We start from the raw sequence: 27,865 nt of genomic DNA, 5'->3' as shown, positions 1-27,865 counted from the left end.
TTCAGGTAGAAGACAACAATGGATTTTTGACTAGGCAACACTTAATGATTATAGATACTGAAGTCATGTGACATAGCTGTGGGAATACTTGGAAGAAGCAATGGATGAGGAGGAAGACTTGAGTGTACTGAGTTCATTGTTGTAGGGAGGCAGAATGACATGTGGTAGGTAGCAGTGACAGACTAGAGAAAATTGTGTATAATGTAAAGATGACCTGTTTCTATACTTATAGAACTTTTAAGTAGACTTAAATGTCATATGGACACATAATGATATGCTTGTGTAGGTAATTTAAAAAAGCTTAATCATTCTCAGATTGTATAACCTGATAGTTGTGGAAACCCTCCCCCCTCAATAATAATGAAGTAGTTAATCATTTGATTAGAATTCCACTGGCTTGGTTTAGAGGAACACTCTTCTTTTTTTTCACTGTAGGTTTCATGTCACCAAAGGTTGATTCTCCTGCTCTTCAGCCCACAACTACAAGCTCAATAGTTTATACAAGACCAGCAATAAGTACTTTTTCTTCTAGTGGGGTTGAGTTTGGAGAAAGTTTAAAAGCTGGATCATCATGGCAGTGTGACACATGTCTACTCCAGAACAAAGTCACAGACAATAAGTGTATAGCCTGTCAAGCAGCAAAACTGCCACTGAAAGAAACTGCTAAACAGACTGGAATTGGGACACCAAGCAAAAGTGACAAGCCAGCTTCTACATCAGGGACAGGTTTTGGAGATAAATTTAAACCAGCAATAGGAACTTGGGATTGTGATACCTGTTTAGTGCAAAATAAGCCTGAAGCAGTAAAATGTGTAGCCTGTGAAACACCCAAACCTGGCACTGGTGTGAAGCGAGCCCTTCCATTGACGGTGGCTTCAGAAAGTCCTGTGACTGCTTCCTCTTCTACCACCGTGACCACTGGTACACTAGGATTTGGAGATAAATTCAAAAGGCCTGTGGGATCTTGGGAGTGTCCAGTATGCTGTATTTCTAATAAGGCAGAAGACAGCAGATGTGTCTCCTGTACATCTGAGAAACCAGGTATGTTTTACAGCTATGGCTATGAAATAGTTTTACTCATTACTTTGGTAGAACATTTAACTGTGAGACGGCCTAGACAAACCCTGGTGTTTAAAATGGTTCCAGACGAGCATTTCTTATGTCTTAATTTTTTAAAAACTATCTTGGAGTTTACAGCTCTTGATTAGGTTTAGATTACTTGTTCTCACAGACTAGGTTGTAACTGACACATTCTGTGCTGCTTGTTCTGTGTGGTGTCATTAGAATCTAATAACAAGTGAAGGTACTGAAAGCTCGCAGTGGTTTAGTCTTCCTCAGACCATCTTGCTGTGTCTCCTTTGTCTATGTAGAAATGAGGGTGGTTGGTCATTTGCAGGGGGTTCTTCAAAAAGTAGGCAGTCATGCTTTAATCTAGTGCTTATTTCTGAAGATTATTGGTGTTCTCTGTAGCCATGTGCTGTCTACCAGATTGTAATTTAATTAATTTTGGTGATAAACTCTTTAACTTGGTTACAAAAATGGAATTTGGTCTGAGATTCTCTTTATTTTAGAATTATTATTAGCAGATTTATTTTTAAATTTGTTTTGGAAGTGTATAGTAATATAGATAGCAAATAACATGTTTATTGTAGGAGTTAAGACTGTAGGAGTCACATCAGCTGTGGGTCTGTAGACGTTCTGTAATGTGAGATTTACTAGCCAGATTTCTTTCCTGGGCTCTTTCTATTTCTAATTAAAATTGGCATTAAAAGAGGATCCTGATTCCAAAATATTTAACTCTTTCCATCTGGTACTGTCTCCTCACCTCAACAAAAGTATGTGGAGAAAACTAGAATTCTGAGTTGACAGATGTGAGATTTTGAATCAGGAAGTAAATTATTTAGGAGCAAAGGAATTTTATGAATTAGTATGAAAATACCACCAACTTCTGGGCACAATGCTCTGTCAGCAAACGGATGATTTGGTCAGGTTAATTTTTTTTCTTCTAGTTTTCAGATAGAGTTTATGTAAGCCTTGCTGGCATGGAACTTGATTGATAACATAGTATAGATATAATTATATTAAATTTGGCCTGGAACCAGAAGGATAGTTGGTGGTCATTTATAGGGGATTCTTTAAGAGGTAAAGAACCTGTCTCTGCCTCCAGTTCTCATTTTATTTTTGGGTGGAAAAAGTTTTTTTGGTATGTGTATGTGCATCTGTTTCTCTGTGTATGAGCATATGTTAGCCTGAAGAAGCCAGAAGAGGGTATTGGATTCCCTAGGACTAGAGTTAGAGATTGTGTTTCAAAACTAATCCAATCTGCAAGAGCAGCAAATACTTTTAACTGCTGAGCCATGTTTCTAAGCTCAAACTGTACCTAATATTTCAAGTTTATTTATACATTTATTCATTTTATGTGAGTGTTTTGTCTGTATCTATGTGTGGTATGTATGCTTGTTGCCATAACTGCTTGACATCCATGAAGGTTAGGTGAGGGCATCAGATCCCCTAGAATTAGAATTAGGAATGATTGTGAACAATGCAGCAGAATTCAAGGTAGCAGAATTTGGAAGGACAGCTTCGGAAGTTTGCGTGAGTAATATAAATGGCAGATAATGGTGACAAAGGATCAGATGGTAGAGTTGAATAATGAGGGAGGACTTAGAACTATGTACTAATGACAGATTTGAAGGTGGTAAAGTTGACATTCAGATATATATTTGAGGCTTTTGAATTCATCACAGGGACTATATCTGTACCCTTGGGGCTGGAATGCAGATTTTAGGGGATTATAGCACACAGTTTGATATTTGAAGTCATAGGAATAGATGTGAGTTGAGTGAATTGAGGAAAGCACTCCAAACTGAGAAAGAGTCAAACATCAATCTTTGACTAACTGGAATAACAACTGTGACAGAATAACCTTTGAAGGAGCTGACTAGAATAAGACCAAGACCAAGTGTTTCAGACAAAAGATTACTGGGCAGAATACTGTAAAATAGTTTTCTTGTGGACGTGATAGGGATGTTGCACTCATGAACTCTCATAGATAAGTCTGCTTGCATAAAGCCTGCACAGGACCACACAAAGCAGTCAACATTTCCAGCACAAATGAGAAAAGGGCTTACAAGGTCCCGCCCCTGTTTACTAATGGCTGCTGAGGGAGGGAGACTTAAGTTTTCTTCAGGTATGAACTCCCTATTAGGTTACTCTTGTACCATCAATCATGTACGTGTGGGTAATACTTAGATGTTTTACATACATCTATAATAACAACTATAGAAGAGGACATGAATTGTGAAAGGTGGGAGTTGTGGGAGGAGTTGGAGCAGGAGAGATGGATATGATGAAAGCACATTATACTCATAAAGTTCTCAAAAAATGAAATGAGAAGACTCAAATAGCAGAAGGATCAGACAGATTGGTTGTATGTAGAAAGGGGATGAGGAGTCTGGGGCCTCGTAGACCAGCTTCTGAATAGCAGGAAGGAAGGAAGAAATGGTCACACTGGTACATCATGGAGATGGTAACTTGTCAGATGAGTAATGGACCAACAACAGACTCCAGACACAAATTTTGTTGGCAGAATAAAAGAGAACATACTTTAAAATGCAGAGACTGCTCCTGTGACTGAGATGAGTGGAGCAGCAGTGACTGTTTAGGGAGCCCAAGAATAAATGACTCTATCTGAACTCTGCTTCATCCACCAGCCTTGCTGATTCATCCTTCCTGTGCCACTCCTCTCCACAAACCTGCTGGTTCTGCCTAAAGACTGAGTTATTACTTGAGTCCCTGTCCCCTTCATCTTCCAAGGCTAAAATTGTAGATGGGCTGTGTCCCCCCAGCCTTTATTTACATGAGTTCTCCTCAGGGATCTGAAATGTCCTCTTGTTTGTTATGTAAGCACTTGAACGACTAAGTTGTCTTCTCAGCTGCAAATTAAACATGTACTCACGCATGCACAGAGACAGAGAGAGAGACAGAGACAGAGACAGAACTTGGGAATAGTTCAGACTTAAGAATAAGCTCACCACTGAGAAAGGTTAAAGCAAGATGTTTATTTGCAATGTTAAATTAAGTCTGAGAAGTCTTTCCTATTTATAACACCATAAGGCTTATTTTCTGGCTCTGTGTGTATGTGGGTGTGTAAAAAGGTTAATGAAATTTGAAAAGTCAGTGGTATCATTAAGATGGTAATATAAATTTAAAAATTTCATCAGTTTCCCCATTGCTTTTAGGTTTGGTATCTGCCTCAAGCAGCAACCCTGTCCCTGTCTCTCTGCCTTCTGGAGGCTGTTTAGGATTGGACAAGTTTAAAAAACCAGAGGGAAGCTGGGACTGTGAAGTATGCCTAGTGCAAAATAAAGCAGACTCTACCAAGTGCATAGCTTGTGAAAGTGCAAAGCCAGGCACAAAGTCTGAGTTTAAAGGTAAGGCTGTGAAGGAACCCCTCTGGTTCCTAGTTAAAGCAAAATGTGTTTATACAGGTTTGGTTTTTAAGGTACCCATTCTCTGAATAATTATAAAATGAGACATGATCCTTGAGGATTTTTTTTTTTTTTTTTTTTGAAAAACTTATTTGCGAGTGATGGTAAAATCAAATTAGGCATTCATCATTAGGATGCCATTTATGTATCCGGATAAGGGACTTCTTTGTGTTATTCAGTTTCCAGATTTAAGTATGAACTTGACTCTTAATGACCTTATTGTAAAAGTCATCTAGTTCTTGAGCATGGCTGTGAGCAAGAGAGAGCACTTAGCAAGCACAGCGGCATAAGCCTTACTCCAGCCAGCATTTCCTTAACCCCAAAGCCCAGTTCTTTGACTGCTTTACCATCTAACCTCACATGGTCATTTATGCTAAATGGTGTTTCCCAGTTTTGATAACCCCATTTGAGTTCCTTTAACTATTGGAAAACCTAGGAAAGATGAAGTATTTTAGAAATTTTAGATCTGAAGATGAGGGAATCTCTGAACGGAATTAGCCTTCAAGATGTGAATGTGGAAGAATTTTTATACATTAAGCTTTATTTTGTAATTTATCCCAGTCTTAAGTGGCTTTTTAAACTTTATAAATAAAAAATCATGTTTATAATTTTGACCTATCACACCCACTTTGTTAGTTTATATGATGGACAGATTTTTGTTAGTCTACATGATCGATGTAATTGGTTTGTCTGAGGATGAAAGTTTATTGAAAAGCTTGGCTGACCTTTGCTTTCATTCATGGGTGAGTAATGTGGGTCTTTCTTCTCGCCATTGTCTAACAGTCCTTGTTTTGAACCAGTCTGGTGCTTCACATTCAAAAGAATTAGCAACAGAATTCTAAAGAAATTAGCAACAGAAAAACACCAAGGAATTGGTCTTAAATTACTGTAATGATGTTTATTTTTATAAATGTTGCTTCATTTCTTTAATGCTAAATATTCGTAAATGCTCCAGTCAATGCAGTCACAATATTTAAAAATTGTGATTAAGGACCACAAAGAAAATTTATCTCCTGTGTATATTGGCTCTTTTTTTTTTTTTTCTTCAATTTTTTTATCTCCACAAAGGCAGTAACATGGCATACCTTCCAAAGGTACATTATGCTTGTCCTAAGCGAACATACTGCCATTCTAGGATTCTGATTTCTTTCATTCTTGTCAGGATGTTGTATATCACCTCATCTACCCTTTCTGTTCTGTTTTTATTGTGAATTATTTTTGTCATGTTTTTGGTTTTTTATTCTCTGTTTATAGCTACTTGGATATAGTATTTTATGTGTCTGAATTTATCTTAAGATATATCTGGGAGCTGGAGAGATGGCTCAGCGGTTAAGAGCACTGACTGCTCTTCCAGAGGTCCTGAGTTCAATTCCCAGCAACCACATGGTGGTTCACAACCATCTGTAATGAGATCTGATGCCCTCTTCTGGTGTGTCTGGAGAGAGTGACAGTGTGCCCACATACCAAATTAAAAAATCTAAAAAAAAAAACAAAAAACAAAAACATGTGATTTAGATCACTAATTTTAAAAAACGTTGATGACTCTATCCCAACAGGTTTTGATTTTGATTTAGATCTCCATCTACAGGACAGGGAAGTGCCTGCTTCTCCAGTCCTCAACACATGTCCTATTCCCTTTCTTGACTTCACAGTCTGAACGGGAAAGTGGTCTATAGGTCTTTCCAGAGTTGTCCTATGAGCTGTAGCTTTCAGGGGTTAAATTTGAAATGAGGATAAGCACATTAATTTGATGTCATTTTGTGTGTTTTCTATTTTTGAAGGCTTTGGGACATCTTCATCTTTAAATCCAGCACCCTCAGCCTTCAAATTTGGTATTCCATCATCCTCTTCTGGGCTTTCTCAAACTTTTACAAGCACTGGAAATTTTAAATTTGGAGATCAGGGAGGATTCAAATTAGGCACTTCATCTGACTCTGGGTCTACAAACACCATGAATACAAACTTTAAATTTCCTAAACCAACTGGAGATTTTAAATTTGGAGTATTACCTGATTCCAAACCTGAAGAAATAAAAAACGACAGCAAGAATGATAATTTTCAGTTTGGACCTTCTTCTGGCTTAAGCAATCCAGCGTCTTCAGCTCCATTTCAGTTTGGGGTATCTACTCTCGGACAGCAGGAAAAGAAAGAGGAGCTGCCTCAGTCTTCATCTGCAGGCTTCAGTTTTGGTGCAGGTGTTGCTAACCCCTCTAGTGCTGCTATTGACACCACAGTGACCTCAGAGAACAAGAGCGGCTTCAACTTTGGAACCATAGACACTAAGAGTGTCTCAGTGACTCCTTTCACGTACAAGACAACAGAAGCAAAGAAAGAAGACGCGTCTGCTACCAAGGGTGGGTTCACATTTGGTAAAGTGGACTCTGCCTCTTTGTCATCTCCCTCAATGTTTGTGTTGGGAAGGACAGAGGAGAAACAGCAAGAACCTGTTACTTCTACTTCTCTGGTATTTGGAAAGAAAGCCGACAATGAGGAGCCAAAGTGTCAACCAGTATTTTCCTTTGGAAATTCAGAGCAAACCAAAGACGAGAGTTCCTCCAAGCCGACCTTCAGTTTCAGTGTGGCAAAACCATCTGTGAAGGAGTCTGATCAGCTGGCCAAGGCTACTTTTGCATTTGGAAATCAAACCAATACAACAACTGGTAAATAGTAAAAGACTTGTTCTCCCCCCCCCCCCATCGTATTTGATACCTTGACAAATGCAGGAAGTCAAGGAATAAGTGGCTGCCAAAAATAATGGAGACTATTTGTTTTAAAATTTTTAAGAGCTTATTCAGGCATTTCTGTTTCACTTGGTCCAAATTCCCATAATTCTGATGGGTTGCCTACAGATCTAATTTTGATTATATATATTTGATTGTATATATATTATATATTTGATTATAAGATAATTATATCTTTTCTGATTTGGACATTTTATAGAATTGATGCATGCTATCAGGGAAAATGTTTTAAGGTAAATTTTTATTTACAAATTATGGATAATGAGTCATCGAACATATAAGGAACATTGGTAGTGAATATAATTAAACACTAAGAAAACAGGAACATTTGAAACCTAAAATAGAGGTGGGGGACAACCCCATTAAAAAGAAGCTGGTTGGGGTTGGGGATTTAGCTCAGTGGTAGGCGCTTGCCTAGGAAGTGCAAGGCCTGGTTCAGTCCCAGCTCCGGGGGGAGAAGCTGGTTGATGGAATGTGGGATGAGTATTGTGTGGTCTGATTATTGTAATGAGGTTTCCCAGAGCAGTGTGAGGATGGACAGCTGCATCTGTCCAGTGCTTTTGAAATTGAATTAACTTAGATAATGGGAATGATACAGGGAAACATTAGAAAAATTACAGGAAGATTTTTCTGTATATAAATAAGACACCGAGGCTGGAGAGATGGGCTCAGCACTCATGCATACTGTTCTTTGAAGTGGACACAAGTTTGAGTCCCAACACCTATTTTAGGTGGCTCACAACTGCCTATAAGTCCAGCTCCAGGGATATTTGCTGCCTACACACATTCAAGTAAAAATTACATTAAAACAAAACAAAACACCAATTTCAAAATGAAAATGACTGAGCTGGGCATCAGTTCAGTATTAGAACATCCTCCAAGGCTTGTGCAAAGGTCTGGGTTTGATCTTCAGCACCAAACAGTACCCTATAAGTAAAATAACCTTGAACCATTTTGTAAGTAGCAAAATTTGATCAAACCTAAAAGCAAAGTGTAGCTATTTTCAGACATGCAAAATTTGTGAGTTTGACACTTTTTTATTAAATACCTTTGAATGACAAATTGGAAGCACTCAATGAAAAATCCACCTAAAATGGGAAATTCACATAACCATGAGCAGTTTTTTCATATTTGATATTTACTTATAAATTTGAAAACAACCTACCAAAAAAGAAAAAGAAAAAAGAATTAAAACTACCTATTATTTGAAATGTGGAGAAATAAAATATTGTAACCAGATTTGATCCTGAGATCTTACCACCTAGAGAAAGCAGTTGCCCATCTCATCTAGTGTGTAGCATTGGAGCTGAAACACGACAGAGTAGAAAAGGAAGTTTGATTCAGGTCGTGTAAATTCAAGATAATCATAGAGATCAGAAGCTTTTCTTCATGTCAACAATCAGTAGTTGTACAGCATAAACAAGACCTGTATTCTCTAAGCTTTCTAATTTAAAATGGCTGCAGTGATGAATAAATGTAAGAGCACAGAAAACAAACTCATTCCCAGGGGAAACATTTCTTCTTTCCTCTTCATTTCAGTTCTTAGTTTCTGTGGATCTTGCCAAACTCTAAGCTGCTTATGAATTCTGTAGGGAGAAAGCAAATGCACAAGGAATGTGAGAAGAAAGGCAGGCACTAATGATGACAATGACCATGAAGGGAAATATGTACAACATTAAAAAATTTAGGGTGCCACCATGGTGACACCCTGCAGGTGACACTCTTGCAGGAGTGAGCAAGTGCTCACTGCAGACAGTGAGGTGAGATTGTTCATGTGAATGGATTGAAGTCAGGATGCTGCTACTGTAATGTGACATAAACTTCAGCACAGTCAGACACATAGAAATGTACCCAGATTCTGCTATCTGTTTTGGTTTCTGAATACAGTATCAAGTTAGATTTGGATGTGAGGCAGTGTGTATTTTACATTAAATTTCTGCATGTTAAATTTAGTCACAGAACTTTTTATTTGACTGTTAAAGGGCTTTTGTAAAGAGAAGATAAGTACTTTTGACATTTCAAAGACTTGATGAGACTATAAAAATAATTTTAATTTAGTTTTAAGCAATTTGTTCCTTCATAAGGATTTATGTTTCTTTCTCAATTATTGTTTTGCAGATCAAGGTGCAGCAAAGCCAGCTTTTAGCTTCTTGAACAGCAGTTCCTCTAGTTCAAGTGCGCCGGCCACTTCATCCAGTGCTAGCATATTTGGTAGTTCCACCTCTTCCTCCAGCCCGCCTGTGGCGGCAGCCTTTGTGTTTGGACAGGCCAGTAATCCTGTCAGCAGCTCCGCCTTCGGAAACTCTGCCGAGTCCAGTACATCTCAGCCTTTGCTCTTTCCTCAAGATGGCAAACCAGCCACCACGTCCAGCACTGCCTCAGCTGCCCCTCCATTTGTATTTGGAACAGGAGCCAGTAGTAATAGTACTGTATCTTCTGGGTTCACTTTTGGGGCTACAACCACATCAAGCTCTTCAGGTACTTTTGTGTTAGGAGGGAAAACAGGTTTTGTAGTTAAATTGGTTCTGCTGAGTTACCAGTTGCAGTGAGCCCCTAAGTCATGTAAATTTTCATGTGGAGAGAAATGTGCGTTTTACTTTCTGGCTGAATATATTTAGTTCTTAAGAGCAGTATTTTCTAATTTTACGAAGAATATATAAAATTTTCAAGTTGCCTTTTTGAAATGACAAATTTATAAACAGCCAGATAGTGATAGTGATTGTATGGGATGTGCATTACAGTGACTCATAGCAAGTCTTTGATAGACATCATTTCAGAAAAAAATTGTTGAGCCTAAGCTAGCTAGCCTGGGAATAAGATAAGACCGTGTCTGAGTACACCCACCCTCTTACTAATAAGATTGTTGGCTGCAGAGGAGGAGTACTGTGCTAAACTTTCTGCTAAACCAGTACTTTGTGCTAAACCAGTGTGTGTTTAGTAAACAGTGTCATTATTCTAATCTAATTGTAATCAAGGTAAGAGGAAAGTGGCTTGATTTGTGGATTTGAGAAGTTTCTCAGGGGTTATCTTACTGTAAACCTCAAAGTTGTTCATTTAAGTATTTCTTGGCCTCCAGGATCCTTCTTTGTATTTGGCACTGGACATTCAGCACCATCTGCCAGTCCAGCATTTGGTGCTAACCAGACTCCAACATTTGGACAAAGTCAAGGTGCCAGCCAGCCTAACCCTCCAAGCTTTGGCTCTATATCGTCTTCAACAGCATTATTTTCTGCTGGTTCTCAGCCTGTACCACCACCTACATTTGGGACAGTGTCAAGCAGCAGCCAACCTCCTGTGTTTGGACAGCAGCCTAGTCAGTCTGCATTTGGCTCTGGGACAGCCAATGCTAGTAAGTTTGTATGATATTTGATGTCTATATTTAAAATCTAGTGTCCTAATATAGTATTTTCTTCTCTGTGCTTTGAAACTACGTATATGCTTTAATTTTTTTAAAAAAATATTTATCTTATGTATTTGAGCACACTCTTGCTGTCTTCAGACACATCAGAAGAGGGCATTGGATCTCATTTCATATGGTACCATGGTGAGCCACCATGTGGTTTTTGGGAATTGAACTCAGGACCTCTGGAAGAGCAGTCAATGTTCTTAGCATCTGAGCCATCTCTCCAGCACTTGTTTTAATTTTTAACGTATTTACCTATAAACATTGCAGAGTTCCAATCAACTGTTTGATGGCATTAAGACTATATTTACAACATTTCTTACTCTGATTTAGGTACGAGTTGTGTTCAACCCCATTTCACTCTAGGCTGGTTTGGAGTGGCTTTTTTGACTTGACTTTCCTTTGGGAAGTTAGACTTTATGCTGAGTTCTCACAGCTCTTGGATAATGCTGTTAGTGTTCCTTCTGTATATCAAAGGTTGTTATGACTTTTCAAATCAACTGCTAGCACTATATTTCAATGCTGTGTTCTCTCAAATTTGACCATCTTTCTAATAGACTCATGAAAAAGATTACAAAGCAGGAGAGGCTGGGAGCTTGGCTGTGTGTACAGACAGCTGGAGGCCGTGTGTGATCCATGCTCTTTGTTCACTCTGATGGCCAGCACTGTTCTCTGTCTGTTGGATGCTAGTGTTTACTGATACCTCTAGGAAATACAGTTTTGCCTGATATTTATCTATATATAGAAGTAGGCTCTTGCTGTTATACAACCTACCTTCTTTGACTCTTAAATTTTTGTCACTGCTGCAGTGAGTCACTGAATGGGAGCCTATCCGCATGCCTGTACTTGAGTTAGTTTTGGCTGTTAGGAAATCGGTCTTATACATTACTGAGTTGAGGATACTGATCTTTGGGAGAATAAAAGTTTTTCTTTTGATCATGTCCTCTGCTGTGGAGTTACTGAATGGAAAGGTATGCCTCACATTTTAGAGGTTTTTTATTATAAACTTCTCTTGCTGGTTTACACCACATGTTGTCACTGCTGGATGACAATTCTCTTATTTGGATTCTATGCATTTTCCATTTTTGTGAATTCTTTTGTAAGTATTTGGTCCCTTAGTTTTGTTTCATTATTGACTTGTAAAGTTCATCTTCTATTGTGTTTGTATTTAGCTATGTGTACTCCAAAATTTCTCTTGTTTTGTGGAAGTTCTAACAGGCCTGAATCAGGCTCTGTAGACCTAGACTGGCCTTGAATTGTTTACTGTCTGCATCCTGAGTGGCTGGTACAAGAGGTGTACTCCTCCATGCCTGGCTAAGGTTTTAATTCTACCGATGCTTAATATGTTCAGGCCAGAGTCACTCCTAAACCGTTTGTGTCGTTAATGGGTATTTCTGCTTAATTTGTATAGGTTCGGTTTTCCAGTTTGGCAGCAGCACTACAAATTTCAACTTCACAAACAATAATCCATCAGGAGTGTTCACATTTGGTGCAAGTCCCAGCACGCCTGCAGCCGCAGCCCAGCCCTCAGGTTCGGGGGGCTTTTCATTCAGCCAGTCTCCAGCATCATTTACAGTGGGGTAAGATTATTTCATTGAAAACATACATTGGTAAAGGCGTGTATCGTTTCTGCAACAAGTTATAGCAACAGTTTTTTCCCCACTTTACTCCCATTTTGATGCTGGTCATTTTAAATAGCATGAATTCTCTATCCTGAGTATCCATCATGTCACATTGTAATGTTTTTATTTTTCACAGGTCAAATGGGAAAAATATGTTCTCTTCCTCCGGAACTTCAGTTTCTGGTCGCAAGATAAAGACTGCTGTTAGACGCAAGAAATAAAGGTCAAAAAGGTGTTATACCCAACAGTTTTATCAACAGCTGGTGCCCTGCTTTCAGATACTGGATTGTACTACATGCTGGGCTTATCTGCAGTCAGATCTGCCTAAGGACTTCTTTAGTTTTGGAATTGTCCTCTTTTTTTTTTTTTTTTTTTTCCCCTCTTTATGGAAGTCCTGTCCCCATAACCCATTCTCTTTTGAAAATAATAGTTAGACTGGTGACTGACTGATTCTTCAGCAGAAACATTTTATGATCCAGCACATTATTCACTGATTGGCATAGTCTGGCTGTACCCAGGAATAGAGCCTGCACGGTGAATGGCTTTGTATAGAACCTGTCTGCACCGCTATGTGCATTGATAAAGCGTTAATGGAGCGCATTGAAATTGTAATTATATCTGGGGAATTCTGTATAGATTAGAATCCTGTATAGACTAGAGGATGTTGAAATGAATGATTTCTATGCGGAGTTTGTGGTGGTGTATGTGTGAAGTAAGTTGGATGTATTGTGCACAGAAAAATTCTGATAGAGAAAGCCTGATTAAAGAATGGTCCATCCTAAGGACTTGTTAGATCTAGTTCATTCTCCATTTAATAAGTATATGCTATTTCTATATTTTCATTCTATCAACTGTCTTGCCTTTTTCATTATTTTATTATGAAACTTCTGTAAATACAATTTTGTTTCTGTACTTTTTTGGCATAACATAAATCTGTGAACTTGAAATTTTAATTTTATGTTAGACATATTTTTGTTGTTTGTTTAGTCTTGTCTCAGATTTTATTATGTAAATCCCATTATTCAAAGTTGCCTAAATCCATTTGGAAATCTTTAAAAAAAAAATTGGGGATTCTTAAAGTTGAATTTATTGGCTTTTCTGATCCAGTTTTGTTTGGACCAAAAACCAGTATTGTACAAAGTATTAAGCATATATTTTTATATTTACTGAAATGGACTGTGGTGACTTTGGATAATAAGGAAAAAGTTTAATATTAAAGCCATGTTTATTACAGTATAATTAACATGTTAAACCATGGGATAAATGCCATCAATAAAACTTTATGAAGCAAGTTTTGTTAACAGTTTTCATAGTGAAGGCATACAATATTAATGGGAAGGGTGGATGATTAGAAATCCCAAAGGGTATGTATTAGTATGGCCCCAGAGTTATTAGAGTTTGCAGTACACAGAAGAGCCCCTTTCTGCCTGCTTCTGTCTTTACTTAATTTGCACATATATTTTCCCTTTAAAATTTTTACATAAACATACAGCCCTTTCTTTTTGTACTTCTAGCTTCCTTGCTAGGTGCCTGGACAATGTTTATTGCTCACATTCTTGGAGATAATATGCCTCAGGCATTCCAACAGTTTATAAAACAAATGGACCTTTTACATGTTACTTGTATGACTAGACTTTTAGCTCACTTAAGATCCAGGAAAGAACTTGGACCCACACTTTATACTTTTGTCCTTAATTTAATTAGGATTGGCATTTGTAAGTTTGTGCTTAATTTGCCAACTTCAGGTTGGTTAATTTACATTGAGAATTTCTAACGAAAGGATCTTCCTAAGATATCTTAGGCTATCATCACATTGATTTGTTGAGGGTAGAGCTTTTTTGTGTTTCTAATATTTTATTTAATAATATATACCCACCACTTAGCCTGTTTGGAGTTTGGTAAATGTTGGAAGAAAATGCTGGAAACCTCTCTTAACCCATCTTGTAGGCCTATCCTTAGCCATTTTCTCTACCTAAATAATTGGGGCTCAATAGGGCATATGCCTTTTCTGTAAAATGTGTGGAAAATAATTTTGTGTGTACCTGTGTGTTTAGAGCAGGTTGTTACTACAGGGATCTTTTGGTTATTTTAAGACTTGGTTCTTGGGCTGTGTGTGGCATTCCAGTCATGGTGGCAGATTCATCTCTGGGCCTGTCCTTCCTCAGGCCCAGCAGAGTTAACTCTTTGTTGGATTGAGTGGGCTTGAGTACTTATTAGTAGAATGTATAAATGTATGCTCTAGGACATATCTCCAGAGATTGACAGACTGGCTTTGGATAACACTCAAGATCACATCATTAAAGGTGCCTAAGTCACAGAATGCTCTCAGGTCTGGGAATGTCACTTAAGTATTAAGTACTAGGTTGTTTGTAGCAACAGTAACCTCAGGCCTTAAGGATGAAAGTGTAATTCAGACAGCTAAAGATCCTTGTTAAAATATAACTATCATTGTACTACTTGAATTAAGGTTGATAGTAAAGACTTAGCCTGGGAAGAATGTGTTTTCATAGTTAGCATATCCTTCAGAGGCCTCATGTAAAACTTGAAATTCAGTTGGAATCATTGAGGGTAAGAACTGATACTATACTTGATATAAAGTTTAGGAAGTGATTCAGCGGCAGTTTTATGCAGGGTAGCTTGTTTAGTGGAAACTAGTTTGCTATAGTAAGTAAGTATAAGACCAAGTTAGTCATTTCTTTGTAATATGGAGTGGTGTTCCCTTCTCACTTGACTTTTATGCCTCTGAAATCCACTGTGGCCCCCAAATATGGGTCACATATTGACAGCTTGGCTTAGACTACTAGTACCTTGTCCAGAGCAGCACAGTTAAATTCCTAAAGATAGGGTCTTATACTGTAGTCCAGGCTGGCATTAAATTTGCAGCAATATTCCTACACAGTGGAATTACCACACTCAGATAACTGCCCTTGAGGAAATGGGCTTTTCCCATCTGATACTGTTGTAATGGCTAACAGCTCTGAGTGAATTTAACATGAAGCTGAGCTCATGTGCAGGTAACTTGTACTTTTTTTTTTTTTCAGAGTTGGGGACCGAACCCAGGGCCTTGCTTACCACTGAGCTAAATCCCCAACCCCAACTTGTACTTCTTAAACAAGGGATTTTTCATAGGTATTTGGATAGTGTAGGTTCTATCACTGAACCACAGCTCCAGGCCTATTAAAGAACATAGTTTGATCCACTGCAGCAATAGGCAGAGACAACACTCTTGACACTGATTAAGTATTTATTGAGACATAAAGTACAAACTGGTGACATACAAATATTAAAAATAGAATGTTTTATTATAGGTGAGCCATTAGATACTGTTTGCAGGGCAAGTCCTACTATAGTGAACTACAAGGAAACCTACGCATACCAGCCAGGCACGAGTAAGGACTTTGGTCTTTGGTTATGCAAATGGAGGATGGCCAGGAGCTGAACCAGTACCTGTCAAGAGTTTAGGAATACTGTTAATCTAGGCATTGTCCTCAAAGAGATAATGAAAGTTTAATGCCCCATCTTCCTTCAGAAACCCAAATTGCAAATACAAAATTTCAACTCCTTTCTCCTCCTTGCCAGAAACAGACATGTACTACAGTGAAACAGTCACTGGTCAGGCATGGCAATGGAGTACGTGCTTTGTAGGCAGGAGCAAGCAGCGAACACTGAAGGGGCATGTGTTTGTTATGGTCACGAAGAATACTCAGTAAGGCTGCTCGTCGTGCTGTTACCCAGAGTGTAGAATATCCTACTTCAGAACACACTCAGCGGTGAGTACCGAGACTCAGTGCCTTAATCACGTGCCGGCTATTTAAACTAAATGGCAATGCAGCAGCAAGACTCCAGTCCTGATGTTTCGGGTTAGGGCATGCTCATGAAGAATGTCTTCATTTCTCAACTTCATTTTGCCCTTTTAGGATACAGCTTCAGCATGAGAATTACACTTTGACACAGGAAATTAGTATTTCTGTAAATTCTTCACTCACATGCTCCATTACATAACCCTATGAGGAAAAAAAGTGCCAGATTCCCCTTTCTCCTTACACCAGATTGAGGTTCTATTGTGGAGGCAAAGCAATACTTTATTACATCCTATATGGCACAGCTTGAATCCACAGCTGGATCTAAAGAACTTGTCTAGCAAACTGCAGTATTTATAACAAATTTAACTACTTATTTTACTGTATAAATAAAAATATCCTCAGTGAAAACTACAATAATCGGAGTAGAAACAATAATCAGTACTCCAGAGCTGTGTGGGTGAAGCGCATTTCAACTTGAATTGTGTCAGTGGCAGGCGTTCGCAGCAGCTTCCTGATTTGTAGTGTGGAGTAAGAAGAGCTTTTTAAAGTCTTGCCAGAGCCACAAGTACATGCTCTATGTACTGCTCTTGACAAATAATAGGCTTCCTGTGAAGTTTTATTTAAATAAAATTATTTACCAGAAGAAACCATGGTTGATGAACAATGAGCTATTAGGAGATATTTAAAAGTTATCTAGACATTAAATGCATTTTCACAGTTTTAAATGTCAAAAAAAAAAAAGCTCACTTAAGATTGATGTAATAACACATGGCATGCTCTTGCTGTTTAAAACCCAGGAACAAAGACTGCTCTCTTGTGCAATACAATTTAGTGTTTTTTGGGAAAATCCTATACAACAATGAGTAAGAAGTAAAGTTTTAAACTAACATTTGGTACAGCTAGCTGACTGTGACATAACAAAAGCACACAGACATAAACCCAATTGTTTCTCCAACAGAGAGCAAAGTACAATGATACTACAACCAAGAAGAGCTCAAAGAAGCTAAAGTCCACAGATGATGAAACAACAGTTCATAATGGGAACCTGCTAGTATTTAAGTTAGTCACAAAGTACACTCTAACACCTGATGTTTTACAGTTATGGCACTGTAGAGAACACAGCAGTGCATTAGGGATTTGCTGTACATAGAGAATCTACAGGTACATTCAGAACACTGGAGAACACACACTGGGAATGTTCGATGGATATTCCTCCCACATATTTATAGTTGGATTTTAGGGTATGTGAATTTACAATGACCCCCCCCCCCCGAACGCAATCACTAACTTACCTTTTTAAAATATCAATGATATATGACTCAGTACATTTTCATCATCATGAAAATCTTGCCTCCAAATACATAAGCAGTAAGAAACTGAAATATCCCGCCACTACTACACCAAACTAGACTATCCTGGAAGTGTGGGATGAGGGACTCCTAGGTCTTCCTCACGTTCCCTCTTCTCCCAGGGAGTAAGTGGGTTATTGAATTGATGCTCTTTCTCAATGCTCATAAGCAGCAGGGTCTGTAAGAAGAGTTGAGGGAGTTCTGCAGGTGTTTATAAAACACAATTGGATATTTCTCAATCACGCTAGGATAAGCCAAAATTTAAAGTTTGATTTAGAGAATTTAAAGCTGAAAATGCTTCCAGCAAATTTTGGTTATCTTAAATGTTAAAGTATGTATTTACCTATATATTGATTATGAAACTTTTGTTGTCCTATAAATATTTAACACTTGAATTTAATAGTTTTTCCTTCCGGAAAAGTTCCTTGACATTTAAGTACAGTCAACACTTTCAGAACAGTCCCCTGCATCACACCAGAGTGACTGCTTTAATTTTTAAATCATCAGTTAATGTAGCGCAGAGATAATGTTGGCCTTGATACATAATTTAGTCTTGTCATTATTCCTAAGAGTGGAATTCAGGGTTTTGGGGCATCATCTGACCCCATTTCTTTTTACCACAATGGTTCCTGCTACAATGTCATAGGCTGTTCGATTATGCTGAAAAAACAGCAATGTGATGAAAGCAGGGAAAAAAGAAGCAATAGAAAAATTCTTGATCAAAGCTCGAATGGTGGACCTAAAGGAAACAAGCAGAAGCAGCAAGTCAGATGTCTACACACGTTTTCAAACAATATAGTCCAACTGCCTGTTCTATTCTAAAGAAAGCTACATAGAAGACTAGAGCTTTTTGATATACATGGTTGTTAGTAAACATCTAAACACCAACGAGGAAACAGAGTAACAGTTGTCAGAAGGAAAGAATATCTCTTTGCTTACCTTTTCCACAGTTATGAATTCCAATGGGTTTCTAGAATCTTCTGAACTGAGTATGCTTACTGCAGTCCTACTTTCTATCTTACCGGAAACATAACCAGTTCCTGTACGGGCTCCAGTAATTAAAAGAAGTCCTAGAAGCTTTCAACAATAGCTCAAAACAGAATTACCCTAACAATGTTAGATTCCTGCCTGTCAGTGGCTGGCTGACTGTGCACTCTGAATCCAGACTGGTTGGTTTCTAATTACTATTTATGCTCCACAACTATGAAAATGAGATCAAAATGCTGTGTTAAGTTACTGATGTGCCTGGTATTTGAGAAATGCTCAATAAACACTAATCATTATTGGTCATTAGAAGAAGTAGCCAAAATTAAAACACCAAAGTTGTAAGGCAATTTACAAGTGTCAATGTCAGCAAAACCTGGCCTCCTCTCTTGTTTTCTTTCCCTTGAATCATTCTGTAACTGGAATGATTTGATTCAACTGATCACTGTCCACTCTCCTCCCCAACTTCCATCACCAGTGCACCCTCAGTGGAGCTGCACGCCAAGGCTGGCAATGAAGACTGGGCGTTACCGCTCTACAGCTCTAAGAGCTGGAGGCAGAGTACCACTGCAGCAGGCCTGCTATTTAACAAAGTGGTTTGAGACCAGGTAGTCCACAGAGCCAGAGAACATCAATATCTTACCATTGTGACAGAGTTCATAAGAACGATTTTGAAAATGTACACCAAAGGTAGCAAGGGAAAGACAGGCTCATAAACTTCCTTGTAAGGAGATATTACAGTGTATGCTATGAAAAAAAACTATTTTAAAAAACTACCAGCCTGTAATTTTGGGCACAGTGAACACAACCCTGTGCACTTAATGCAGGCTCAGTCTGAGGAAATGTAGGAGAGATCCCGAGAATGGAAACCAGTGCACTTTCACAAGCTTCACACAGCATCAAGTCAGCACGCAGCAGGATCTTACATCATTGCTGGATATGCCACCGTAGTCAACTGACAGTATTATGCAGTGGAAGATGACAACTATAATCTTTTTGCAAGGGTGAAGTAGATTAAGCTAAACAAAGGACTTACGTTGTGATGCTAACATTTGAGGAAGGAATCACTAAAACCCGACTTGGAGCAATGAGTACTGATGTGTCACATGTCACAACTCGAAGCCCTAGCAGGAACTTCCCTGGGGTAGCTCCCCCTGCTCCCCAAATGCAAATTATCTAAGGAAAAAAGGATAATTGGAAATAATTTACTATGCCAATTTTAAAGAGTTTTGAACATTCTTCCAACAAATCCCTTTGTGCTTTCGAAGAATGATGCTAGGTATGCTAGCACACATTTTTCTTTAGTCCCAGCACTTGGGATCTTTGTGAGTTCAAAGTCAGCCTGGCATACAGTGAGGTTCAGGCCAAACAGGGCTAGCAAAAAGAAAGAAAAGGTACACTGGGTGTGCTAATTATATAGAATACTAGAAACTTAACCATGAAGATGGCTTAGCACATACCTGCCATCTCAGAACTCCAGACTATGGAAAGATAGCTGGCAAGGTTGAGATCATGTCAGGGTACATTATGAGGCCCTGCCTCAGCAAACACACACTCAATAAAGGCTGGGTCTGGTGGCACAAGACCTGCCATTCCATCTAGGTAAGCTGAGATGCACGAAGTCCAACTCCTTTTAGGAACTGAAACAGAACTCAGGCTCTCAAAAAGAAGAGAGACTTGGATATAGCTCAGTGGGCTGGCTTCCATGCATGAATGCATGCATACATACATATATGCACACATACATCCATATGTGCATAATGTATATCTGAACCAAAATTTGCTTATGAATGTAATTTTATTTCTAAAACTGAAATGTATAACAAGACAATTATGAAATGTCCTTTTTTTCCCCCAAAATTTAGTATTTATGGCTTTTTTTAAACCTGAAAATGTCAATTTTAAAAATTATGAAAAAATACAAATACGAAGACATGTTTAAAAAAATTTGTAAATTGTCATTACTTTTTTTCCCTAGTAGATAATTTAAAATTATACCACTAAAACAGTTATTTGTTCTAGTCAGCAGCTTACCTCATAGAAACAAACTAACAACCTGTATATAAGTGCCACAATCATCATTTTCTGCAGGTCTTCCATTGATGTGTCTTCATCAATCTCTTCTATTATATAGTGCATGGCAAACTTAGAGATTTCCCTGCACAGAAAGAAGGGTTTGGGGTTATAAGGAATTTGTTTCTGGGTCAGTTGTACCATTTTCCCTTAATTAGACCATATATTTTAAATGGAATTCTAAGCTGTTGGGCTCTCACCATTACTCCACTCAACAAATAGCAGTAACCTCAGTAAATAAAAGCAAAAGGTTCTGATTGTGGGGCACGTTTGTAACTCAGGGAAAGCATTGCAAGTAAGACGCCAGCCCTTTTGACACGACGGACTGGTTTGTCAACCTAAAATAAGCTTGGGTTATCTGGGAAACTACAATTAAGAAAAATATCTCCATCACATTGGCCCGTAGGCAAGTCTGAAGAGCAGCACTCCTCCATGGCCTCTGAATCAGTTCCTGTCTGCAGGGTCCTGCTCTGACCCCCTCAGTGATGGACTACACGCTGTAAGGTGGAATACACTGCTCAGAGTTGCTTCTGACCATGGTGCTTACCACTGCATCACACTAGCACAGCAAGGGGATACCGAAAGTCTCAGATCCCACTGGGTTTCTAAGCGAGCAAGGAAAAACAGATCAGAAGTAGACCGGGATGGGAGCCAGAGCACCACAGAAAGCAGACCAGTCACAGAGACTCCTGTGCGGCCTTCCTAGGTACACAACAGTCCAAAGGATGACGAGAAGGCAGGCAGACCAGGTGGGAGGAGCTCCTGGCAGGAGAGAAAGCCTTGGAGCAAGTTCACAGTGAGGAGACTGATTAGTAATGTGGTATCTGTTAAACTATGTGATGAAATAGAAACTAAAGCAGAATGTTAGGCTGGAGAGGTCAGGTTCTGCAACTGTGTTCTGACTGCCAAATAAAGTGTAAAAGAAAAAACCATAGTAAAGGCTAAGTGTTAGGGACCACCCAATGCCAAGGTTAACACCACTTTGTATCTTGACTTTTCTATCTTCTTTTCGATTCTGACATCTTCTCATAAACCCAAATTAGTGTCTCATTGAAAATGCTTCGGGTTGGGGATTTAGCTCAGTGGTAGAGCGCTTGCCTAGGAAGCACAAGGCCCTGGGTTCAGTCCCCAGCTCCAAAAAAAAAAAAAAAAAAAAAAAAAAAGAAAATGCTTAGCAAGTGGGAACAGGCATTATCCTAAGACTTGAGATTTTCAAGTAAATGCCAAACTTTGCATTAGAATGTGCTCAACTCTAAGCAACCCCACTGAAATTGATCACCAACAGTCTACCTACCACAGGCTCTTTGTGCTTTGAAAATGTGTGTGTCTCTGTTTATTACAAATGTATGCCACGCGTGTGCAGAAGCTGGAGCTGGAGTTAAAGGCAGTGATGAGCTGCCTGACATGGGAACTGACAAGCAGTGAGTACTCTTAACCACTGAAGCTCTTTGTGCTTTCATGGTAGAGGCTTCATAGGCCAATGAGAAGGAAACTAATACATTTCAGGCCCAAGAGAATGGTTAACAAAAAACAAGCCAGGTCTAAAGGCTCCTTTTACCTATTAAAATCTCTTTTGAGATAGTATTTAACTGTACCTCTGGCTGGCCTTGAACTGGGATCTGCCTGCCACTGCCTCCTGAGTGCTGGAATTAAAGGAGTGTACCACCAAAGCCTCACTCCTTGTACCTCTTTCCCATAGATCTTAAACAACATATTGGGGTTCCTCCTTTGTTTCTTCCTTAAAACCAAAAAGGGGCTGGTAGTGACAGCTCAGTGGGTAAAGTGCTTTACGAAGAAGGTCAGTCCCTGAGTGGGTCCCAGAACACCTATGTACCTATGTAGCATTGGGATGGGGGAGCAGTGGATTGGGGGACTTGATGGCCAGCCAGTCCAGCTGAAATGTCAAGCTCCAGGTTAAGTGAGAGACCCTACCTCAAAAAACACAGGAGAGAGTAGAAGACACCCAAAGCAGACCTCTTGGCTACACATAAATACACTTTAAAACAATAAATAAGGGAACAAATACAACTAGTACAGATTTCATGGAGACATCTTAGCCTTGGACATCCATCACTCAGAATTACTTGTGGGCATGTGCAGAATTTACAAAACAAGATCCCTAAGTAGCAGCCCCAGCTACTTAACAGTGACTGTTCTTAACTTACTTTATCCCACTGAGATGCATGATGCTCAGGACAATGGTTGCTTTTATAAAGAAGAGAATAAAGAAATCCACCATCTCTGCCATAAATCTGTGGGCCAAGGATGGAATGACATACTCTCTACCTGTAAATCGGGAAGAAAAGGGAAAGGAATCTCTCACACAAGCTTAAGAACCAAGTCAGATAATGAAGGGGCAAAGTAAAGTCAAGGTCCAACTTAATTTTTAAAAAATGATAGCCTTGAATCAGCCAACAGCAATGATCCCATCAAGAGAACATGTTCCTAAAATATCTAATAATGAGCTGGACGTGGCAAGCTATGCCAGTCATCCCAGCATTCCGGGCCCAGGCTCGGCAGAGTGGCTGTAAATTTTCCTACAGTTTGCTAGGACTCGTAACTACACAGAATTGATTACTAGATGATATTCAAGGCTTGGGCCCAGCCAAAGTTCTCATTTGTAATGTCAATCGCCTTTCAGTCCCACTGTCCTTATACAGCCCAACTTGGTGATTTCTCGTATTCTTTTTTTTTTCCCCCGGAGCTGGGGACCGAACCCAGGGCCTTGAGCTTCCTAGGCAAGCGCTCTACCACTGAGCTAAATCCCCAACCCCTCGTATTCTAATCTCAATCCTCCAACAGTGCGCTTGCCACCTAAGTTTAGCTTTGGATCTTGTCCAGAGCATGGAGATCAACGAGAGGATGGTTTGATAAGCATACGTCTCTCTCTATACAAGAAGGGCTAGTGTCAGGATTAAGGGAATCTATTGGTAGTGCCAGGTCTTAAGGGAAGAACAATCAGCATTGTCTCACAGTACTTTTTTTTTTTTTTTTTTTTTTTTTTTAAGAATTTAGGGCCTGGGCAAACCATAGCAGATGTACGTGCGAACTGTCAATGGTAGTAGCAGTTCCCCAGTTACATATTTCAAGAGCGAGCATACTTGCCCACTGATCCTTCGACAGACCCCTTTGGCTAGCACAGGAGTGTAGTAAGAGCCTATAGGCTGCACAGAAGTCTTATTGCAAGTTTGAGGCTAGCCTGGCCTATACACTGAGTTAAGGTTAGCCTAGACCACAAGGTGAGATCCTTCCAAAAATAAATGATGGTAGGAGTAGCAGTAATTTAAAAAAAGAACCGCGGGCCACCAGTAATCCTACACATAGGAAGTGGAGGCAGATGAATAAAATCCTCTACTCTATCCCTCCGATGTCCTACGCACCCACGTCAACCCCGTTCTCACCTGCCTGCCGCCCGGTGTCGCTCGCCGTCCGTGCAGGGGCTGCAGAGCCCACCCTGGTCACAGGGACCGCCCGGGCAGATGCCTGCACGTGCGGGGCCCGGGCCGTCAGGCCCGCGACGGCTGTCGGGGTGGCGCCGCCGCTCGTGGCCGCCCCCGGCCCTGGCGCCGCAGCGCTTAGGAAGTAGAAGGGGTTGTAGTAAGCGAGCTGCGGCGGCGGCGGGGGCGGCGGTGGGGCTGCGGGCTGAGGGGCGGCGGGAGGCGGGCCGCAGTAGGCGGGGAGGGCGGCCAGGCCGCTGTGCCAGGTGAGGTAGCCGCAGTAGGATTGCCACAGCCATTCGTGCACCTGCCGCGAGTACTCGCGCGCGCTCAGCCGCCCCGGCCCGTCCGACGCCTCGCAGCCCCCCGGCTCCTGAGGCTCTGCGCCCGTCTCCCGGCGCTTCCGGAGCTCGCACTGCGGCTCCGGCTCGGGGACCGCCGCGGCGACGGTCGTGAGAGCCGGGGGCCGGGGGGCGGCGGCGGAGGAGGAGGAGGAGGAGGACGGAGAGCTTGGTCCGGAAGGGACCGGCTCGTGGTCCTCGCCACCGCCGTCCTGCCCGGGAGGGCGGCTCCGGGCTTCCTCGGGCCCCTCTGCCATCGTTGCCCCGGAGGCACCCTCCGCGCCGCCTGTCACTGCGCCGTCGCCTGCTCTCGTCAGCCCCTCCCCAACCGCTCGGTCGCCACCACAGCAGCAGCGGGCGTCAACAATCCGTCGCCGGAAGCGGAAACCCCGCCTCTCCGGCGCGTTTGTCTTGGGGGGTCGGGCGGGCGGTGGTGTTTCTTTGTGAGTGGTTCCTAGTTACGCGCCGTCTCTCTGGTTCTTCTGTTGTACGTTTTAATCATAAATTGTGGCATATTCGGTAACGTAACGTATCGCAGCATAGTATAACAACGTGTGCGATGCTGAGTACGAGTTCCTGGACACTGTGTACGCACCCATTTAAGATACATCTGTGAGACATTCGGCATCACTCTTGAGAATTCTGATGAACTCCATTACCAAGGCCCCTAGAGAGAATCCTGTGGGCTTAGGACGTGGTTGTCCCTTGTGAAACTGCATCTGGTCCACCAGAATTTCCAAGCGGGCCCAGTCCTCCAAGCACAGTGCCTGTTTCTTGCTTATCACCTTTGTGTATGGTTTTGTCTTTTCATCTATATGCAGCCTCTCAGATACTGATATCTTTTTTTTTTTTTTTTTTTTTTCGGAGCTGGGGACCGAACCCAGGGCCTTGCGCTTCCTAGGCAAGCGCTCTACCACTGAGCTAAATCCCCAGCCAGATACTGATATCTTAATACACTTTGCTACGTTAAATTAATAAGCTCATTAGTGGTATTAGTGTGACTTAGTATTCCCAGGGCTATATAAGGAATCTACAAGAGCCAAATATTGTGATAATACTTAACGATTATTGCACTGGCTAATTTCATGTCAACTTAATACAGGTTAGAGTCATCCGAGAGGAGGGAACCCCAATCGAGAAAATACCTCTTATAAGATTGGGCTGTAGGTAAGCCTGCAGATCATTTTTAAAACTGGTGGCTGATGTGGGTGGTACAACTGCAGACAGCTGTTCTGGGTTCTATAAGAAGGAAGACTGAGCAAGCCATGGAGACAAGCGATGGGATGTGCAGCAGCTCCTGCCTCCGGGTCCTTCCCATTTGAGTTCCTGTCCTGACCTCCCTCAGTGATGGAGTACAATGTAGATTTGGAAGCCAAATAAACCCTTTCTTCCCCAGCTTTTGGTCCTGATGTTCACCACACCATTCTCAAACTGCCAAAATGAGTTAGAGTTAAACAGCTTATTCTTAGGAGAAAGGATGGGTAATGGGGAACAAGTGTGGCCACTCAGAGAGGAATGCTGCACCTAACCGCTTTACCAGCAGCAGCAGGGGAGTGACTTGGGGGAATTTGCCGTGACTTTTTTTTTTTTTTTTTGCACCTGATCTATAAGGTTGGGACAAAAATGTGTGGCTATTGAAGGGGCAATACCTAGACACCTTTGTCTTGAGAAGTTGGTGTTCTTGAGATCTTGCCTCAAAGGAATAAGGCAGAGAGTGATAGGGGAGGGCATGGAAACATGCTTAAACTGGACAGACCTCTCTCCAGGCCCATTGTCCACTTTTTTTTTTTTTTCCAGAGCTGAGGACCGAACCCAGGGCCTTGCGCTTGCTAGGCAAGCGCTCTACCACTGAGCTAAATCCCCAACCCCTATTGTCCACTTTTTACTATCATGATTTTTTTTTTCTGAAGAGCTGTTTATAGCATGAGACTCAGTAACCCATATGACCAGTGGGCCATGCTATAAGGGTTTGGTAAACATGAAACTTTTAATTATTTGTGGAACTGAGACTAAATGAGTGTCAGTGCCAGTCAGCTGCCAGCCAAGAGCCCATCACCACACAGCGATTTGAATAGGGAGTAGGAAGGAATTCTAATGGGACTGAAGCAAAGGGTGATTGGTTAGCAAAAGGCTAAGAGAAAAGCGGACCTTCCTGCAGAGCAGAATCTTTCCAGCTAGGAAAAGCTCAGAGAAGAAGCCTCAGTATGAAGTATGGTCTCTCTTTTGTTTGGGTGCTCAAGTCTGGGTCCCATCATGGATGATGCCATTATGAAAACTGTGAAATGGGGTTCCCTTGTTTTCCCTTGGTGTTCTTTTCTTTTAAGGTTTCTTTTAAGATTATTTTCAGTAGGGTCCTGCTATGTAGCTTAGCCTTCTAACTCTTGCAACCCCTTGCCTCGGCCTCCAGAATGCTAGGAGTACAGGCGTGAGGTACCACAATTTGGAAAATAGCTAATTAATTTTGTGCCCATCTTGGAATCCATGCTTTGACAGGACTTAAAAGAACATTCTAGTTGAATGGTGGTGGAGCACACCTTTAATCCCAGAACCCAGGAAACAGAGGCAGGAGCATCTCTGTGAGTTCAAGGCCAGCCTGATCTACAGAATGAATTCTAGGTCAGCTAGGGCTACACAAAGAGAAGCCCTGTTCCAAAAACCAAACCAACCCAAACCAAAACAACAAACAAAAGCAAAAACAAAGCAAGTGCAAATTCTAGACACTTGGGTAGCCAAACATCTGTTCTTTGACTATAAGACTTCTTAGTTTTAGTGGGATAATCTAATTTTTAGATTTATTATTCTATTTGAGTAATACTTATCAATGGCATTTAATAATTAAAATGCCCAGTGCACCGAATAAAATATTTAATTTAAAAATAATTTGATTTCTATACTAATTTGTGGGAAGGTATGTAACAAAGGGTTTTTTTTTCTGCGTAACTAAATTTTGTTGAATTACTGCCTGTATAAGCATTTATACAGGGGTTGCTAAGCAGCATTAAGAAACATATCCATTGCTCAAGTAATTTATATAATAAAAATGATAATAATAATATTTTTCTCTATTATAGATTTCTTGATTATGGGAATTTGAGGTGATTTATATGTGTGCATTTATTCCTAGCAGGCTTTTTGTTAACTCAGAAAAAAACATGTCACACTCAAACTATGGCTTGATGCTTTGTGCAAAATAGAAAGACAGGACTTCAGGCAACCAGTAGGGGGAGGAATTTCCAAAGTTAACCGCTGAAGCTGAGCATCTTGAACAGGATTGATTCAATTCTTTTTTTGTTTTGTTTTGTTTTTTGTTTTGTTCTCCCCCCCTCCCTTTCTTCTCTCCTCTTCTCCCCTCTCCGCAGCCCTCTTTTGTTTGAGACAGGTTCCCAAGTAGTTCAGGCCCGCCTTGAACTCATTTAGTTTTCAAGGATGACCTTTAATTTCTGGTCCTCCCACCTTTGTCTCTTGAGCACTAGGATTCATGGTGTGTGTCTCCAGGTCCAACTTAAGCCGTTCAAACCCAGCCCTTGTCTCTATTTTATTCGGACAGAACCCAAGGCTTGCTTGTTGGTTCCATATAGTATCCATGGGCATTGCCTATGAAATTTGGCACAAGGAAAGACTG

The 27,865-nt window shown here is 40.6% G+C and overlaps 2 protein-coding genes across 3 annotated transcripts in view; one reads left to right on the top strand and one right to left on the bottom strand.

The window, feature by feature from the left end:
• Nup153 (nucleoporin 153) overlaps positions 1 to 13,769 on the top strand; it is a 52,340-nt gene extending 38,571 nt beyond the window's left edge. Inside the window, exons 16-22 of the mRNA XM_032885124.1 lie at positions 436 to 1,041; positions 4,242 to 4,433; positions 6,272 to 7,150; positions 9,350 to 9,709; positions 10,308 to 10,580; positions 12,046 to 12,214; positions 12,393 to 13,769. Coding sequence (XP_032741015.1) covers positions 436 to 1,041; positions 4,242 to 4,433; positions 6,272 to 7,150; positions 9,350 to 9,709; positions 10,308 to 10,580; positions 12,046 to 12,214; positions 12,393 to 12,477 — 2,564 coding nt within the window. The 3' untranslated portion in view covers positions 12,478 to 13,769. The remainder of the gene's footprint in view (positions 1 to 435; positions 1,042 to 4,241; positions 4,434 to 6,271; positions 7,151 to 9,349; positions 9,710 to 10,307; positions 10,581 to 12,045; positions 12,215 to 12,392) is intronic.
• Positions 13,770 to 15,480: 1,711 nt separating this feature from the next.
• Positions 15,481 to 24,624, bottom strand: Fam8a1 (family with sequence similarity 8 member A1). Of its 2 annotated transcripts, XM_032885122.1 has the most exons (5): positions 23,867 to 24,624; positions 22,631 to 22,751; positions 20,427 to 20,550; positions 19,429 to 19,568; positions 15,540 to 18,147 (listed from the first exon to the last, which is right to left on the bottom strand). In XM_032885122.1, the coding sequence occupies exons 1-5, from the start codon at positions 24,498 to 24,500 to the stop codon at positions 18,003 to 18,005; spliced, it is 1,164 nt and encodes a 387-aa protein (XP_032741013.1). In that variant the 5' UTR covers positions 24,501 to 24,624; the 3' UTR covers positions 15,540 to 18,002. The 2 variants fall into 2 exon arrangements, with proteins under 2 accessions (XP_032741014.1, XP_032741013.1); XM_032885123.1 differs by lacking the exon at positions 19,429 to 19,568 and having other exon boundaries at positions 15,481 to 18,147.
• Between the last annotated feature and the right edge of the window lie 3,241 nt (positions 24,625 to 27,865).

This window comes from Rattus rattus, chromosome 14 (assembly GCF_011064425.1).
Source record: "Rattus rattus isolate New Zealand chromosome 14, Rrattus_CSIRO_v1, whole genome shotgun sequence".
Lineage (NCBI taxonomy): Eukaryota > Metazoa > Chordata > Mammalia > Rodentia > Muridae > Rattus > Rattus rattus.
The sequence above is the reverse complement of the archived record's forward strand: the minus strand, read 5'-3'. Positions and strand labels throughout refer to the sequence as shown.

Bases quoted from the DNA above. Each gene is read 5' to 3' on its own strand.
- Fam8a1 (XM_032885122.1), bottom strand. From the start codon at position 24,500: ATGGCAGAGGGGCCCGAGGAAGCCCGGAGCCGCCCTCCCGGGCAGGAC. The intron at 19,569-20,426 runs GTAAGCTGCTGA...TTTTTTCCTTAG, and splicing joins TGTTAGTTTGTTTCTATGAG to ATAATTTGCATTTGGGGAGC. The intron at 18,148-19,428 runs GTAAGTCCTTTG...TGTTTCCTTTAG, and splicing joins TCAAATGTTAGCATCACAAC to GTCCACCATTCGAGCTTTGA.